The sequence below is a fragment of the Chiloscyllium punctatum genome, chromosome 46 (assembly GCF_047496795.1).
Source record: "Chiloscyllium punctatum isolate Juve2018m chromosome 46, sChiPun1.3, whole genome shotgun sequence".
Lineage (NCBI taxonomy): Eukaryota > Metazoa > Chordata > Chondrichthyes > Orectolobiformes > Hemiscylliidae > Chiloscyllium > Chiloscyllium punctatum.
The window spans coordinates 48,598,480-48,617,176 of record NC_092784.1 but is presented as its reverse complement, the minus strand read 5'-3'; the positions used below and the strand labels follow the sequence as shown (position 1 = coordinate 48,617,176).

General features: G+C 43.1%; 1 protein-coding gene across 1 annotated transcript in view; it reads left to right on the top strand.

The window, feature by feature from the left end:
- LOC140468103 (adhesion G protein-coupled receptor E3-like) overlaps positions 1–16,154 on the top strand; it is a 54,496-nt gene extending 38,342 nt beyond the window's left edge. Inside the window, exons 10-17 of the mRNA XM_072564282.1 lie at positions 886–1,056; positions 5,591–5,788; positions 6,833–7,065; positions 9,473–9,539; positions 11,180–11,271; positions 12,041–12,209; positions 13,995–14,093; positions 15,654–16,154. Of these exons, the coding sequence (XP_072420383.1) occupies positions 886–1,056; positions 5,591–5,788; positions 6,833–7,065; positions 9,473–9,539; positions 11,180–11,271; positions 12,041–12,209; positions 13,995–14,093; positions 15,654–15,668 (1,044 nt within the window). The 3' untranslated portion in view covers positions 15,669–16,154. The remainder of the gene's footprint in view (positions 1–885; positions 1,057–5,590; positions 5,789–6,832; positions 7,066–9,472; positions 9,540–11,179; positions 11,272–12,040; positions 12,210–13,994; positions 14,094–15,653) is intronic.
- The last annotated feature ends 2,543 nt before the right edge of the window (positions 16,155–18,697 follow it).

The window sequence follows — 18,697 nt, the reverse complement described above, 5'->3', positions numbered from 1 at the left end:
ATTCCTTCCCTCAATTCTTCATTCCTCCTCCATGAAGGAAGATAGTGTCAGCAGATGATTCAACACAGACAGAGACACACATCGACAGACCCAGGCAGGCACATGAACAGACAAACGTACACACACAGACACACACACACACACACACACACACACGCACACACACACACACACACACACACACATTTATTCAGTGAACATTCAACTTATAATAGCAGAGAGTCAAACACACAAAAATATGAACTTGAAGCAAATGTAGGCCATTTGGCCCCTTCAGCCTGCTCTATCATTTAAGAAGATGATGAATTATCTGTTTGTGTTTTGATTCCACATTCCCATATCACCTCAATAACCTTTCATTCCACTCCCTAACCAAACTCCATCTACCTCTTCATTCATAATATTCAGTGACATCACCTACAGCACATTCTGAGGCAGACAGCCTGAACTTAGCACAACCCTCTGAGGCAATAAACAATTCTCCTTATTTCTGTCCTAAAAGGGTCACCCATAATTTCAACATTGTGTCTATTTGACATGAACTCAACCACAACAGAAACATCCTTTCCCCATCCATCTTGTACAGGCCATTCAGGATTTTGTACACTTCTATCAAGTCACCCCTCACTCTTCTAAACTCCAGTGAAAACAGACCCAGTCAGGTCAACCTCTCTTCATAAGACATTCCACTGATTTGAGATATCAATCCAGTAAACCTTCTCTGAACTATCTTCAATGTATTTACATCCTTCCTTAAAAAGGGGACCAAAACTGCACACAGCATTTGAGATGTGGTCTTACCAATACCCTGTATAACTGATGCACAACAACCTTAAGTTGATATTGAATCCCTCTCATATTGAATATGAACCTTGCTCTCCACAGCAAGCGAACAGTGAGTGGACAACCCACTGTGTCCACTGGGATTACACAGTTGGGAAAAGCTACTGGTCTCCTCTTGGCTGCAGTGTGGGAGATTCCAGTGGAACACACACCCAGTGTCGATGTAACCATTTCTCCACCCTGGCATTGCTGATGTCTCCTGTTGGATGGCAGGTAAAACTGTTTCTCCATCTGTGATCTCCACAGTTAGTTCAGAATTCATGAACTGGATACAGGCCCTGAGTGTTGCAGTGATTGTGAACGAGATTATGTTACAATGCAAGCTCCTAGAGTGAAGGATTTAAATCTGGGGGGTGCACCAACACTCTTGTGCAGGACAGTCTCAAATAATGGTGACATTTCAGAGCCAATCAAGAAGTATTGTTGAAGGGACTCAATGGAGTGGAAATTTGGCTTCTTAGGACCTGGGCCAAGTACATCATGTCGGACAGTATCAATTGAAGGAGTCAATTAAGGCGTATGGATGAACAGAAAATAAGACAGGATTTGAAAACCCATAAGACAGTAGGAGGCAGTTAATTGCGTAATCTGTAGTTGTTGGAAAGAAGACTTACCGTAGGCGGTTAGTGACTGAGAGAGTTGGAAAAGTCTAATTCAAACTGAGGGGACATCTGGAAGGGAAAGATCTAAACAGGCTGGACTTCATTCCAGGAAAGGGAAGCTGAGTAGGAACCTAATGGAGATGCTTAATAAACAATAAACATAATATCTCAAACTATCAAGGAGTATGTCCTTTCTGCAAGACAGCAGCAGAGTAGGACGCTTCTCAAAGAGCTCGTACATTTGAATTATTTTTCTTTCTCATTTTTTTCTCCTTTCGTCTTTTTTTTAAACCTCTTCTTCTCTCTTCTCGCACTTGAACCTCCCATGTTCGAACCCCCTGACCTCAGAACTCCCGGCCTCAGAAATCCTGGGGCCTCAGAAATCCCGGCCTCAAAACTCCTGGTCTCAGAAATTCCAGCCTCAGAAACCCCAGCCTCAGAAATCCCAGCCTCGGAAATCCCAGCCTCGGAAATCCCACCCTCAGAAATCCCAGCCTCGGACCTCCAGCCTCCTAACTCGCAGCCATCAACTTGGCTGCCTCAGAATTCCCAGCCTTGGAACTCCTGACTTCAGTACAGACCCGACCAGGTTGCCTCTTAGGATGATGGTCTCTTGGCCCAGTGTGGCCACCTGGTGGCTGAGAGTAGCATCCTCTCAGCTCAGCATGGTGTCCTTTTGGCCCAGCATGGTAATCTTTCGGCATGGCATGGCGATTTCCCAGCAGTCCAGCATAGTGATCTTCAGGCTATACGTAGTGTCCTCTTGGTCCAGCGTGGCATTCTCAAAGTGGCCCAGCACAGTCATCTACGGGCAGTCCATGGTGGCCTCTTGGCCCAGCAAAGTGGTCTTTGGTCAGTCCATGGTGTCCTCTTAACCTAGCACGGTGGTTTTCAGGTGGTACATGGTGTCCTCTTGGCCCAGCATGCTCGTCTTCGGGTGGTGCATGGTGTCCTCTTGGCCCAGCATGGTAGTCTTTGGGCGGTACATGGTGTCCTCTTGGCCCAGAGTGTTGGTCTTCGGGTGGTGCATGGTGTCCTCTAGGCCCAGCATGGTAGTCTTTGGGTGGTACATGGTGTCCTCTTGGCCCAGCACGGTGGAATTTGGGTGGTACATGGTGTCCGCTTGGCTCAGCATGGTGGAATTTGGGTGGTACATGGTGTCCGCTTGGCCCATCACGGTGGAATTTGGGTGGTACATGGTGTCCGCTTGGCTCAGCATGGTGGAATTTGGGTGGTACATGGTGTCCGCTTGGCTCAGCATGGTGGAATTTGGGTGGTACATGGTGTCCTCTAGGCCCAGCACGGTGGTCTTCAGGTGGTACATGGTGTCCGCTTGGCTCAGCATGGTGGTCTTTGAGCGGTACATGGTGTCCTCTCAGCCCAGAGTGCAGGTCTTACAATGGTTCATGGTATTCTCTCAGCCCAGCGTGACGATCTTCCAGCAGCCCAACATGGGTGTTCTGGTGGTAGGTGGAGGTCTCTTGGCCTGGTGTGGTGATCTCCCAGCGCCCCAGCGTAGTGGTCTTCGGGCATTAGGTGGCAGTCTCTCAGCTTGGCATGGTCTCAGTGTGGACATCCAATCTCAGGGAGGCTAGATGTCAACATTGACTGGTTCAGAAGATGGTTTCTCTGTATTTGTATTCTCCATGTTATAATTTATTCCGAAATCTGCAATACTGGACATTTTTTTACTTCTCTATTTTCCATGAACTGCATCTGAAAAAGCTGTACCTGGGGACTTTTGTACCTAAGATGGTGCCATAAGCGGCAATTGGCACAATTTCCCCTGTACACATTAGAGTACGTGTGACAATAAAGCTCATTCTCATTCTAATTCATACTGTCAGAAAACAGCGATGAGGTAACAGGCCAGTTGTGACCTCGTTGAGTGACAGAGCAGGATCAAATGGCCTACTCCTGCTGTTAGTTTCTAGGTTCCTGTAGTCGCTGATAAATTGAACACAGGTTTGAAAAATAGCTCATGCAAAAAGCAGTTGGAATGTGGAACTTGTGAAGAAACTGAAGTGCACATAGTAAATGCATTTAAGAGAAATCTGGACTAAAAACAACACTTGAGGGAGAAGGAAATCAAGGATTACACTGAAAAGGGCAGATGAAGATAAGTGGGTGGAGACCCATGTGGAGAATAAACATTGGCAAGCGATAGGTTGGGCTGAATGGCCTGGCTCTGCATTGTATATTTAACACAATGGAACAGGAACAGCATTCAAAGTTTCAATGGGTTTGGGACTTGTCGTGAATTTAAAAGAAGCTGATTAGCTTCAGTGGCTAGAAGGTGGTGCAGAATAAAAGGTAATAATATCAGAAGGTACTGGATGATGTTCTGGGAGCAGACTCCATACTTCACCCCATCGTGATATCGTGACAATGGTGATGCCAATGATACAGAGAGAGAGACAGACAGTGAATTAAAGGGGAAATGTTGAGCATGAAAAGTATAATTAAGATTCTTAGAAATGTTGGACATGATGTGCACCTTGCAGTGAAGGGTTAGAAACACAGGCAAATCTAGATTATCTAAAGGCAATACAGAACTAAAGGTGAAACCATCTCGTGTAAAAGCATTGCATAGTGGGAAAATCTGCTTTTTTTACAATCAGCATTATCAATGACCACACAAACCCGAATCCGAAAACTAATACAGGGTTAGTATCTCTGGGCCTGATACTATCAAATCAAGTCAACACCCAGTCTTGTTAGCATTGGAAGGAGCGGTCCTGAGTGTTCAACAGGCTGATCAGATTGTGAATCCTTCATCTCTCCTTCAATATTCCCCAAAGGATCAAAATGGTGGATGTGAAGTTACAGAAGAAGTGACCACACTTACCACATCGACAAGGCTTCAGTCAGGAACGTGACAACTTACATGGGAAGAGGAGGAGGACATTCAGCTCCCTTCAGACCTGTTGCACCACTCAATAAGACAGTGGTCTGTACCTATACTCCATTATCTGTCTCCATGCCATATCCCATAGTATCCTTCCCTGACATAAAACGATCAAACTCAATTTTGAAAATGTCATTGGACTTCCAACCTTGAGAACTTTGTGGGGATCGAGTTTCAGATTTCCAAACACCCTTTTGTGAAAAGATGCTCCATTTGATCACTCTGGTCGGCCTCACTGGAACACATCACAGGAAATCAAGCCCTACTATTGCTGGACTCATCACAAAGTTAAAGATTTTATAAAAATATGCACACTGTCCCAGCTGTCCCACCCTTACAATCCATGATCACACAAAGCATGCAACAGGGGGCTTTACTGAACAAAAATTACTATTTATTACAAATGAATCAAATGAACATTCAGGTAATTCATTATGAGCCGTTGACATGTAACTCCTCGTAAAAACTCGAACCTCCATTTAAACATTTGTAACATCTCTGCCTTATTGGTTGAAAGTCACAGCTCACAGGAACTGATAAGGGGATTTCTATCGGCTTTCTTAGACTTTAGATTTATTTTGCTGCAGAGAGAAAGATAGAACCTTCCTTTCCTGAGGCCTGCTGGCTTCGAATCAAACAGTCATGTTCACAAACTTTTTAACGACTTGAGAGTCAATCACATAAATGATGATAGGCAGAAGGCCTTCGTTATTGTCAACTGGTCACCAATCATATCCCAATCAACTGGCCAAATCTCCTTTTGTCTACACCTCTTGGCTCCAGCACATTTGTAGTAACCACTGCTAAAAAGACAGCTGTGTCAACAGCAGATACAAAGAGTGTCAAGAGTGTGGTACTGACGAAGGGCTTATGTCTGAAATGTAGACTCTCCTGCTCCTCGGACTGTGCCTGACTTGCTGTGATTTTCGAGTACCACACTCTCGATTCTGATCTCCAGCATCTGCAGTCCTCACCATCTCCTTAGAAAAAGTTACCGGAATCTGACTTTTTAAAGGGGCAGCAAACCCTTCCACAATGTTTGGTTTTTATAACAGTCCATGTCCCATTTCAATCCACAGTCAAAATCACAGAATAATCAAACAATACAGTCTTGTTAATCTCGGTCTCACTTTAAGGGTATAGCACCCTCCCCTGCTTTCACCCTATCAGATTACCAGAGGGGATTTTACCATGTTCAGAAAGACAAAAACTTAATGCAAGTACATTTCTTTCCAAGGACTATCCCTTTGCTTTGACGACAATTACATTGATTGGGATCCCAATTTCTCTGGTGTGTCTGGGAATCACCATTGTGACCTTTGCTTTCTGCATCAATGTAAGAAATGCTCTCCACATCACCCACATGCAGCTGTGTGTGAGTCTCTTCCTGGCGGAGCTGCTTTTCCTTCTCGGCATCAACAGAACCACAAACCGGGTAAGAGAATCCACCACAGCCAGCAATGCAACAGGTTGTGTGGGAGAGAGAGTGAGAGTGTCTGAGTGTGTGTGTGTGTGTGTCTATGTCACAGAGTGTCTGTGTCACAGAGAGAGAGTGTGTGCGTGTGTGAGTGTCTGTGTCACAGAGAGAGAGTGTGTGCGTGTGTGAGTGTCTGTGTCACAGAGAGAGAGTGTGTGTGTGTGTGTGTGTGTGTCAGATTGTCTGTGTCACAGAGAGAGAGTGTGTGTGTGCGTGTCAGAGATTGTGTCACAGAGAGAGAGAGTGTGTGTGCGTGTGTGAGTGAGTGTCTGTGTCATAGAGAGAGAGTGTGTGTGCGTGTGTCAGAGAGTGTCTGTGTCACAGAGAGAGAGAGAGTGTGTGCGTGTGTGAGACAGTGTCTGTGTCATAGAGAGGGTGTGTGTGTTTGTGTGTGAGAGGGAGAGATTTATGTTTATGAGTGTGTATGAAAATGTATATGTTTGAGAGAGAAGGGTCTGTGTGACAGAGTAAATGTGTGTGTAACAGAAAGAGAATGTGTCTGAGCATGTGTGGGTTTGAGTGCGAGTGTGAGAGTATGTCTGTACAGATGGGTACTTGTGTAAATATCTGTCCAGTGCAACTGAATGGATTTGATTGTACACTCGTGTACAAATATGTTTGATGTTCATTTGATTGTATATTTGATCCTTGTGCATCAAGTTCTATCCCTTATGAAATCCTCACTTCCTTCTCCCACAATTAGTGATTGTACCTTCAGCTACCTTTAGACCCGATGGTTCCAGAAATCTGGAATTCCTTCTCTGAACCAGGCTTCTTCTGTACCATCCTTCTTTAATACATTCTGTAGAGATAGAAGGTCAGGATACTTCTGTAATGGTACTGATGTCCACTGGCTCACTCAAACTGGGGCACCCTTCTGCTGATGAGCATAAACCATCAGCTGGGACATGGTTTTGGGGTTAGCTCCAAGAGTGTGTCAGGTGGAATTGTGAGGAATCACTGCTTCAAAAAAAGCTCTCATGCTGTTTCTCATTATTACAGGTGATGTGTGGGATTATAGCAGGATTTCTACACTACCTGTTCCTGGCTGCGTTTGTTTGGATGTTCCTGGAGGGAGTCCAGCTTTTTCTCATGGTCAGAAACATCAGGAATTTGAGGGTTCCTCATTCGGAAAAAGTTGAGAAATTCATGTACCTTCTTGGCTATGGGGTTCCTGCGGCAATTGTGGTCATTTCCGCTGCAGTGGATCATGATGGCTATGGATCACCCAGGCAGTAAGTAATGGCCCCTCTTCTTCAAATCTTACAGCTAGAATTATCACCTTCCAATTCAAGCCATCTTCAGAATTTAAACTTCTTTCTCTTTCTTGCACACATGTTATCAATGAAACGAGATTTAACTTCAAGCATTCAAGCCCCACTCCAGGCTTTGAGCACAAAAGTCCAACATTTCAACACAGCACTAAGAGATCGCTGCTCTGCAAAGATGCCATTCTTCAGATGAGACATTAAACCAAAGACCCATTTACCTGCTCAGGTCGATATACAAGCTCCCATAGGAAAGAATGGCAGTGTATTTGTAGTTACCCCTCAATAAACATCTCAAAAAAGAATTATCCCAAACATTACTATATTGTTGTTAGTGGCAGTTTGCAAATTGTCTGACACATTTCCTACTATACAACAGTGACTACACATCAAAAGTATTTCAATAACTGTTACATGCTTTGAGACATAAAATGTGCCATACATGTTGTTTAATCCTCATATTATTCCTGAAGAGCTTGGGACTGATTTGTGACTGAATAATATGTGAATATGTATCACTGATGCACTGTGGTCATGTGCTGAGTAACCAAGGATCAATCTGTCAGTCCACCAGCCAAAGGGAAATCTGTGAGAAATACACTCAATGAAACTCCAGCATTTTGATTTGAAAGTGTGACTATTTCTGCGATATAGGAACCAGAAGATACTCTCATTATGTTTTTCCTCTCATTTTCAGCTTTCCTCCCTTGACTTATCCCCTGGCTCTCCCTTCCTCTCATTTTTACTCATGTTCTCTCTCTCTCCTCTCATCCATTTTGTTCTTTACCCATTCCCTCCCTTCCCTCTCCCTCTCTCTCTCTCTCTGTTTCCTTATCAGCAATATCAGGAATAGGCTCTTGACTCATGTATCCCAACCCCACTCCAGGAATTACACTTCCTCCCTCTGACAATAACACTTGCCAGCAGTGGATTCTGTAACTGTGGTCCACAGCAGAGATCCTAATTTCCAATGTCACCTTTCACCTTTGTGCACAGGAAGGAAAGGATGCATTTCACTGGATTGTAGAGTAATGAAGGGGATCATTCACCCCATCTTTCAGAGGGCTGCTCAATTAGTCCCCCCTCTTGGAGCCAAGAACCATAAAATCTCAATCATTGTTTTCCTTTTGAAACTTTCCATTCATTATATTACTGCAATCCTTTCAGAAAGTACACTTCAAATCATCAACACTTGCAGATGTAGAATTCATTTTTGTCAAAAAGATTGATGATCCTTGTTAACCACAGTAACAGTTGAGGGATGGATAGGTCTTGGGTCTACAAAAAGGGAATGGAAATCAAGAGCGATGGAGGCAGATGTGGGGCAAGTGAAAAAGGGATGAAGTGCATGTCCCTGTGACAGGGCAAAGGCCAAACAGGCAGATGTACAATGCTGTGAAGAGAAGTACCCAGTTTTATACAGAATGTGACTCTCCCCAAAGGGTGGCTGGCCAGTCAGCATTAAGCCATCTCAAGAGCATTATACACCAGAACCATACACCAGGTCCAAGCGATGGAAACCCATGAAAAAGCAGACAGCACTCTGAAAAAAAACCTGAGAAGGGAACAGCAGCCAACATGCATCACAACCATTAGTGGCCCATGGTCTGTTTGTGGACAGTTTTGGTTCAGTCACATCAAGGCATGGAAACCTCAATTGGGTGATAATCTCATAATCAACAGTTCTAAAGGCTGAGACTGTACCCTTTGGGGTTTAAAAGGACGAGAGGTGATCTAAATGTGCCATATTAGATCCTGAGGAGACTTGACAGAATGGATCCATTCCGACAAGATGTTTTCCCTTGTGGGAGACCAAAACTAGAGGGTGGGGTGGTTGGGGGAGGTGGGGGGGGGGGGGGGGGAAGCAGTTTGAAAATAAAGGGGTCACCACTTGAATACAGCAATGCAGAGAAACATTTTCTCTCAGAGAATTGTGAGTCTTTGGATCTCTCTTCTCCAGACAGTGGTGGAGGCAGGGTCATTGAATATTTATAACACAAAGGGAGACAGATTCTTGACTCACAAGGGAGTCAAAGATTACTGCTGGGGGGAGGGAGGGGGGAGTGGGTCAGGTGAGAATGTGGAATTGAGGCCACAATCAGATCAACCATGATCTTGTTGAATGGTGGAGCAGCTTCAATGTGATAAATAGTCAACTTGTGCTCTTATTTCATTCATAATTCATATTACAAAGGTATTTCACTGAGTACCTTCTGAATTAGTTTTACCTACAACCACCAGGAATATCATCATCCAATCAGTGCGCGGGTTGTGAAACTATTTTTGCATCATAAATAGCTCCCACTTCCTGGGTCTTATTCTCTTGTTGATACTCATTGTTCTGAATGATTTACTTTCTTCTCTCAACTTCCAGCTGCTGGGTCTCCACAAACAGAGGATTCATCTGGAGTTTCCTGGGACCTGTGTGTCTGATCATTGGGGTAATTTTCTAACTACTCATATCAAGTCTCTTGTGTTTTATTTCTATCTGATTGCATGAAATGTTTGTGTTTAAAATGTACAGTAAACCCCTTTTTTATTTACCTAACCTTAGTAACAGATTCAAGAACAGCTTCATCCCTGCTGTGATCAGACTGATGAACTGACCTCTCATATATTACAGTGGCTCAGTGGTTAGCACTGCAGCCTCACAGCGCCAGGGACCTGGGTTCAATTCCAGCCTTGAGTGACTGTCTGTGTGGAGTCTGCACATTCCCCCCATGTCTGTGTGGGTTTTCTTCAGCTGCTCTGCTTTCCTCCCACAATCCAATGACGTACAGGTTAGGGTGATTTGGGCATGCTAAATTGCCCATAGGATGCGTAGATTAGATGCATTAGTCAGGGGTAAATGGAGACTAATATGCTACCCTTCGCAGGGTTGGTGTGGACTTGTTGAGCCAAATGGCCAGTTTCCACACTGAAGCAATTCTATGAAATTGTATATTACACTTAATCTTTCTCTGCACCTTCTCTGTAGCTGTAATAGTCCATTCTGCATTCTGTAATATTACCCTGACGTACTTATGTAGGGTGTGATTTTTCTGGACAGCATGCAAATCAATAATTTACCCTGTATCTTGGTATGTGACAATAACCAATCAAATCAAATCAAACTGTCACAAGTAGGTATTATCAATTTGCGGCTCATTTATATCCCATTGCTTTCCATAATATACTCTTTTTGCACATTATCTCTCTCTAATACTCTCTCTATCCCTGAGATAACTCCATGAAGGTTGGCATCCCATCACCAAATCACCCTTTATTTACACGTATATAGCACATTACACTGACCCAGCTAGCACAGAACATTCTCCTGGACTGAGCAGAAACCTTGACTCTCCTGTTTATATCTGTCAGCCAGGACTCCCTGATTGGCTCAGGTTAACAGCCCCAATCAGGTAACTCATATTCTCTGAGATCCACCTGACTGACATCCTTCCAATCACTACACTCCCCCCTCCCCCATAATGTTTCTGGGACCGAACAGTTCCACATCCAGCAAAAGACATTTGGGTTAAAAATGGATTCTGTCCTACCTCTTCCTCAGAGAATTATTTTGCTGCTACAAGGTAGTCTCAGGTGGCCAAATGCACAATGACATTTTCAGTATACAGTACCCTCTACCAGTCTCGTTTGCACAGCATCTCTTCCATGTCCTCGATTCTCCATATCCTCTCTTCTCCATACACTGTCTGCCAAAACTTCTTCACCCCATTACCATGCCATCCATAGCCATCTCTCCCAAAACCTTTCCTTCTTCTCTCTGTCTTCAGCTGCTCTGCTTTCCTCCCACAATCCAATGATGTGCAGGTTAGGGTGATTTGGGCATGCTAAATTGCCCATAGGATGATCTGTCTTCCCCAAAATCAGGAGAAAATGAGGATCTTCAGAGCAAGCAGAGAAAATATGACAAACATTATGGTGACAGGGAGGACAGGCTGAAATTTCACCATTTCTGGCTGCAAACATCACTTGGCAAATTGCAAAAAAAATTAAGAATTAAATCGAGCTACTTTCACATATGCTCCAACAACAATCTCTTGACAGTCATTTAACATATTTTGAAATCTTCCAACAGATCAACATGGCTCTGTACTTCACAATACTCTTGATATTGAAAAGAGAAGTTTCTAAACGGGACACTAAAGTGTCAAAACTTCAGAATACAAGGTAAGATACTTTTGTCTTGAACTTGAAGGAAATATTGTTGAAGTTGGCAGGAACATGTAAAGAAGGGTAAATTGCAGAGAAAATTCAAACCAGGAACAAAAGAGGACAATTCAGTCCTTCAGACCTCCTCAAGTCCACTTTCCTGCACCCTCCCAATACCCCTTTAATATGTTAGTTATGAAAATGCTGTCGATTTCCTTCTTGAATGGATTCAGTTTCACAGCATTCCACCACACTCTGATGTAGTGCAGCGTTACAGGAAAAGATTAGAGATATGCGACTCAGTGGGTTAGCATTTCAAAGAAACAACATGGGCTTAAACACTTCAATGGCCTCCTTCTGGGTGATATGATTCTGTAAAGGTTTATATGGGTACAACCATAAATGTCAGCGTTATTTCAAGGATTTATTTGCTGATACAATGCACCACATACAATATGAAAACAATTACTCAACATTAAAAGACACTTTTTACTTTGTTTCACATTTTTTCATGTGACTTGACAGTAAAATCACATTATCACAACATACAATATCTCATTAACTAATTTCTGTCACTAAAACACTGCCGATTATTGCCGAACCAACATGCAATGGAGAAGGGATGCTCATGGAGCTTCCTTCTCCCATTATTTGCTTCCACATCCACATCCACAAGCATTCAGAACAGCATGTTACAGAGCTGCAGAGCTTTGATCTGATCTATTGGTGCCTTCCTTGTTTCCGGGCTCCTTGTATTCTCACTGATCTCCTTCTGTCTCTGTTGCAGGATGTTGACATTCAAAGCCATTGCTCAGGTGTTTATCCTGGGCTGCACTTGGATTTTTGGTTTGTTTCAGTTTCAGGAGCAGCCCGGTGTAATGACCTATTTATTCACCATCATCAACAGTTTCCAAGGGACTTTCATCTTCATTCTCCTCTGCATGTTAAACCCCAAGGTAAGCAGTGATGTGGTTACAGAGTGATGATGGGGGAGCTACTAAATGAGTATTTTGCATCAATGTTTACTGTGGGGAAGCACACAGAAAATTTTAAAAAAGGCAAAATAAATAGCGACATCTTGAAAAATGTCCATATTACCGAGGAGGAGGTGCTGGCTGGCTTAAGGAAGAGCTAGCTATTTGGATAAGAAACTGGCTTGAAGGTAGAAGACAGAGGGTGGTGGTGGAGGGTTGCATTTTAGACTGGAGGCCTGGGAGCAGTGGAGTGCCACAAGGATTAGTGCTGGGTCCACTGTTTTCTGTCATTCATATAAATGGTTTGGATGTGAACATAGATGGTATGGTTAGTAAGTTTGCAGATGGCACTAAAATTGGAGGTATAGTGGACAGCAAAGAAGGTTACATCAGCTGGACAATCAGATGGGCCAATGTGTTGAGGAGTGTCAAATCGAGTTTAGTTTAGATAAATGTGTGGTGCTGCATTTTGGAAAGGCTCATTAGGGCAGGACTTATACAGTCAATGGTAAGGTCCTAGGGAGTGTTGCTGAACAAAGAATGCAGGTTCATAGTTCCTTGAAAGAGAAGTCGTACGTAGATATATTTGTGAAGAAAGCTTTTATTATGCTTTCGATTATTGATCACTGCATTGGCTATAGGAGTTGGAGGTCATGTTGTGGCCGCAAAGGACATGGGTTCGGCCACTTGTGGAAGACTGCATTGAATTCTGGTCTCCTTGCTATCCGAAGGATGTTGTGAAACTTGAAAGGGTTCAGAAAATATTTCCAAGGATATTTCCAGGATGAAGGGTTTGAGCCATTGGGAGAGGCTGAATAGGCTGGAACAAATTTCCCTGAAGCATCGGAGCCTGAGGGATGACATCATTTTATAAATCATGAGGGGCATGGATAGGGTAAATAGACAATGTCTTTTCACTGGGGTGGGGTGTCTGAAACTAGAGGGCAAAGGTTTAAGGTGAGAGAGGAATGATTTAATAGGGAACTAAGGGGCAACGTTTTCACGCAGAGGGTGGTGCCTGTATGGAAAGAGCTGCCAACGGAAGTGGTGGACGCTGGTGCAATTACAACATTTAAAAGGCATCAGGATAGGGTTGGGGAGATTGGGGCCATGTGCTGGCAAATGAGACAAGATTTCTTTCTGATATCCTGATGACATGGATGAGTTGGAGTGAAGGGTCTGTTTCCGTGCTGTATATCTCTCTGACTCAGTGACTTGAATGCATGCCCTGTCAGAAGTAGACACCTTACACAACTTTTGTAAGATTAGCTGATTAATTACCCCCAAAGGTTCGCTCATTTTCCAATTTGTTGGATCTACCATCCAAGCAGTTTGATTAGCGATGTTAAATTTAAAAGTTTGGGGTTACAGCAATTAGGTGGGTGGGGGTGTGAGATGGGATTCAGTCTGGGTGTGATACTCTTTGGAGGGTTGCTGCAGGCTTCATTGGCTGAATAGCCTCCTTCTCCATTGTAGGGGGTCGATGATACTATGCCTTTTCAATTGAGGACAGTCAGCCATTTCCTAATGCTGCAAGGCCAATGGAAAGCCTTCCAACACTGAGAGAGCTGCAGTCTGCCAATACAGGAAAGAGACAGAAAGGGAGGGGACCTCAAGATGCTTAGGGCTTCTTGATACTTTTAAGGCAGTCGAAATTCTGATGTGTATTATTAGTATGTCAAGGTCAGAGATTCAGTGAAATTCAAATTGATTCCATTTAGTTCGATACCATCGGATCACTGACTGCCTGCTACATTCTGTTTTCAGGTGAGGGCAGCATATTCTAACTACTTCACCAGCAAGTGTAAGGCAATGGACACAAAGCCCTCAGAGGAGGACAAAGCCAACACAATGACAGTCTTGTCGGTAAGTAGGCCTTGACTGGCATCAATCAGCATGTGAAATGTCACCATTGACCTTTGAATCTGATTGGCTCGCAGCTCGGTTGCCCCAGCAATGTAGTAGAGCAGTGGATAGGATTGGAACGACAAGAAGCCCCTGGATTCTAAGTCCCAGAGTCAAGGGCCAGGTAAATATAGGTGGTGTCATGCAAATGAAGAAAAGTGAGGCTGGGGAGGGGGAGGGGGTTTGGAGGTGGTGGTGGGGACAGGGGAGCTCAAAGAAGAAATGGGGAAGGAGGGAGCAGGCCTGTCCACGGGAGGCAAACCCTATAGTGGGGGGGATGATTACCAAGCTCAAGAGGAAGGTCCTGATCTCCTCCAACCAGCCTGAACATTGAGACAAGGGGGATAACAGCCTGTAGGAAGTAATTAATTGCCCACTTTCGGATCTCAACTGGCCAAAGGGCAGTCTGGCCTCGTTCTCGCCCAGCCCACTGTAAAACTGCAGACAGGTCAGGGTGGAAGAGAGAGTGGGGCATGGCCAGCCATGGTATTTTCACAGCCTGTGTATAAACATGCCGGTGGGAGAGCGTAAAGTTCAGTCCATTGACACAACAGTCAAAGCTCAACTGAGGCAGTCAAATAACGTCAATATATTGCAGATGCAGGAGATCTGAAATGATAACAAAGTGCTGGAGAAGCTCAACAGGTCTGGTCACATCACTGGAGACAGAAATGAAGTTAACACTTTGAATCCCATGTCTCTTTTAGATACCTACTCAAATTAAGCATCATTGCCTTTCCCAGGTTTGAAAATTACAATATACCCATTAACAAGACACCCATCGTTCACAAATATGTTGCACAAAATTGTACATACAGTCACCAAGTAAACTTTCAATCTGCTGCTGATAGTCCTTCATTAGTTTCCCAAGTTACCTGACTTAAACATCAAACTATTTTCAGCAACAACTTGTATCGTTTTCTTTATAAATTGGCCAGATGTTTCATTAACAAGATGAAAATTCACCTTAAGTTACAATTGTTCAAAGAGATATATAATTCTTCATTTAAATTACGATCTCATAGCCTCCCCTGACAATGCCTATCTGTTGAAATTTCCTGTATTCCCCGTGAATGTGACAGGTGCCATCGAGGATCTTTATTATGAAAGATAATAACAGCTTTCCTTCCGGGTTGCACAAACATTTCATAATCAGCAGAAAGGTAAACAATCCAAGAATACTAAGACACTGACATTTTTCAAATTGTTTTTGGAGAGTTAACAAGCCTTTGTCTTTATGTTAACAGAGAAGATGGATGAGTATATTTTTTATATATAAATCTTTGGCATCAGCACAAAACAAAGCTTTGAAATAGTTGTTCATTAGTTTCCAACCAAATTCATGAGTTTTGCCTTGCTTGTTCCACATATTCTACACTAGTAAGGCAATTTCTTAATAAAGTTAGTTCTGTATTTTTGGATATAATAATTAGATATTCATCCGAATATATACTTATAATAGTAGAATCAGATTTGAACAATTAGTTTTCTGGTTAATAACCTAACAATCTTATTTTTCAGGTCTCAAAGGACTGAGGAAACTTCTTTTCCCTCACTGGCTGTGTGACAGATGAAGACATGAAAACGATCATTGTCTCTGCCACCGTGATCATGGAACCATCAAACACTGAAATACTTAGCAGCTACTGAGGAAACAGGACATTCAGTCAAACAAGTCTGTGTTGATGTTTACCATCTGTGAGCCCAAATTGTTCTAATCACCTTTATCCATTTTTTACTGATGTCTTTTCAACCCCATTCCCTTCAGCCACTTATCAAACTGAATCTTGAATACTGTTGCAGAGTCCACCTCAAGTACACATCTTGTTAGTGAATCCCAGTCACACAAACTGAAGGGGGTTTTCCTGCACGTTGACTTAAATATGAAAGGACAGTGATGCTGTACTCACCAAATAATCCACAGGCCCAGGCTGACGTTCTGGGGACACAGGTTCAAATACCATGAAACCTTTGTGAATTGCTGCAGTCTGTGAATTGGGTAAATTTTGGAATTCTTACCTAGCAACAGTGAATGAATGACAATATTGTCCCAAGTCACAATGGTGAGCAACACAGTAAATTATTTTTACGCAGGCAATGAAAGTAACACAAACTATAAACATAAGCATATGATTCATGATATAACTGGAGTCTATGAAGTAATCTTACAAGCAATGTCACAAGAAATTGTAAAAATAAAGTCAAGATCCTTTGATTGGTTTGATACTTCTTCTCAGAGTGATCTGAGAGTTTCTCCCTCAATGACATACCTGCATTGATGGGAATACATATTTTTATTGTGGACTATGTGGAAAACACCAGGAGATGGAGCACTATTGAGAGGAGACTCTGGCAGTTGGTGATTACCCAGCAAACCTTGCTGCATTGGGTTTCTGTGTTGAACACCAGGGGAAGGGCAGAGAGAGTCTATCAACACAGCGGGCACTTGGAAAAGGAACAGCAGCCGCATGCAAATCAAAAAGCTCCCTCACTCCTTCTGTCCTGCACAAATTTAGGAATAATTTGTATACAGTTTCATAATTCAATATTTGGGCTACTTTTGCCAATCGTAATAAAAGTATTAAAATGGAACCTTTATGCAGAGCCCTATTTCTAAGTGGATTTCCATCCAAATCAAAGCCTGGTACCAAGAATTTGCCATCGATTTGCTGCGATCACAGATTTTGTTCCATTCAAAAGAATCATCGTTTCATCAAACGTTATCCTTTGTATCAGTGACCATGGATCAGCAAGACTGCTCTTTCCCTTTTTCTATCTTTGTTAATACTGCAGAGTTTCTAGTCGTTTTGAATCATGTGAATTTGTTTGTCAGAGATTAATCAGGTATAGTTTTAATTACACTTTAAAATGTTGTGGTTAACTAGTTTTACAATGCTTTAGTATTAAATTTTGTTTGTAATACATGGATTATTTTTAAGTTCATTCAGGAAGGGATGTGAAGGTGCCTTCTACTCGAACTAGTTGACTCCAAGGGAATCAATTGGCCAAATAGGTGATTGCAGCAACACATTTATACAAATGATATGACTGATGGAATAGTGGGTCTTGATTATCAGGACATTCATCACTTCACGGTTGTAAAGTTTCACCTGACTCACTTCACGGCTGACTGACATGGGGTGTTTTAGATATTCCACAACAGGCTCGGGTTCTTGAGGTGCAGTGGTAGTGTCTCCCAGGTCTGAGCCAGAAGATCTGGGTTCAAGTTGAACCTGATCCAGAGATGGGTCATTACACGTTAGTGTGAAAATGTCCAATCCTGTTGGTCTCGAAAGCTAAGCAGACTCAAGCCTGGCCAGTACTTGGATGGGAAAGTGCCTAAAAATACCAGATGCAGGACACTGATGTTCTTGTGACACAGTGGTAATGTCCCTACCTCTAAGCCAGCAGGCCTGTGTTCAAGTCCCTTCAACTCCAAAACTATGTAGGAATCTCTCTGAATAAAGGGATTCGAAAATATCTACTCTACAACAAAGGGAACGTTATTGATGAAGCAGCAGAAAATGGGCATCGCTGCTATCCTGAGCACCTCCTGGGACTCGGATGATTGGCTGTGGGATTACTGATCCAATAACTGATCTCCCAAACCAAAAAACTTGGATGCACCAAAACCAGGGCTCAGCCAACATTCAGTCTTCCATTGAGTAGCGATCACAGTGACTACAAGGCTAATTATCAGCGTCACATAACTGATTAAGGCCTGTATACCGAGGATGTGGAGATATGTTCAAGTTTGGAGATTCCGTTTATGGTGTTGCACAATCCCACAACTACAAGGGATATGTCATCAGTTCATCACGAGTTGGATAAGGTTCAGAATCCCTCAGCCTGTGGATATGGATTTCACCACTGATGCTGGTTACACTGGACCATATGCCAGTACCTGTCCACATTAAGACATACAAAGAGTACTGAGGCTCCAGTTGGGGTTGATCTGGCAAATCTAAAAGTAACCATGTCTCAGCTGGTATTAGGGAATATTCTAACAACTTCTTGTGTGGATGCACTGTGAATTAGTTGGATTGAGCGAAGAATAAGTTGCTTTGGGACAGTCAACATAGTTTGGTCAAGGGTAGGTCGTGCCTCACAAACCTCATTGCGAAGGTGACCAAACAGTTGGATGAGGGGAAAGTGGTCGATGTAGTGTATATGGATTTCAGTAAGGCATTTGAAAGGCTTCCCCGCTGTAGGCTATTTATTGCACACAATATGAAGGCAATGGATTGAGGGTGATTTCACTGTTTGGACCAGAAATTGGCTAGCTGAAAGAAGACAGAGGATGGTGGTTGATTGGAAATGTCCATCCTGGAGTTCAGTTACCAGTGGTGTACCACAAGGCTCTGTTTTGGGGCCACTGCTGTTTGTCATTTTTATAAATGACCTGGAGCCTAGAAGGGTTAATAAATTTGTGGATGACACTAAGGTTGGTGAAGTTGTGGATAATGCTGAAGGATGTTGCAGGTTACAGAGGGACATAGATAAGCTGCAGAGCTGGGCTAAGAGATGCCAAATGAAGTTTAATGTGGAAAAGTGTGAGGTGATTC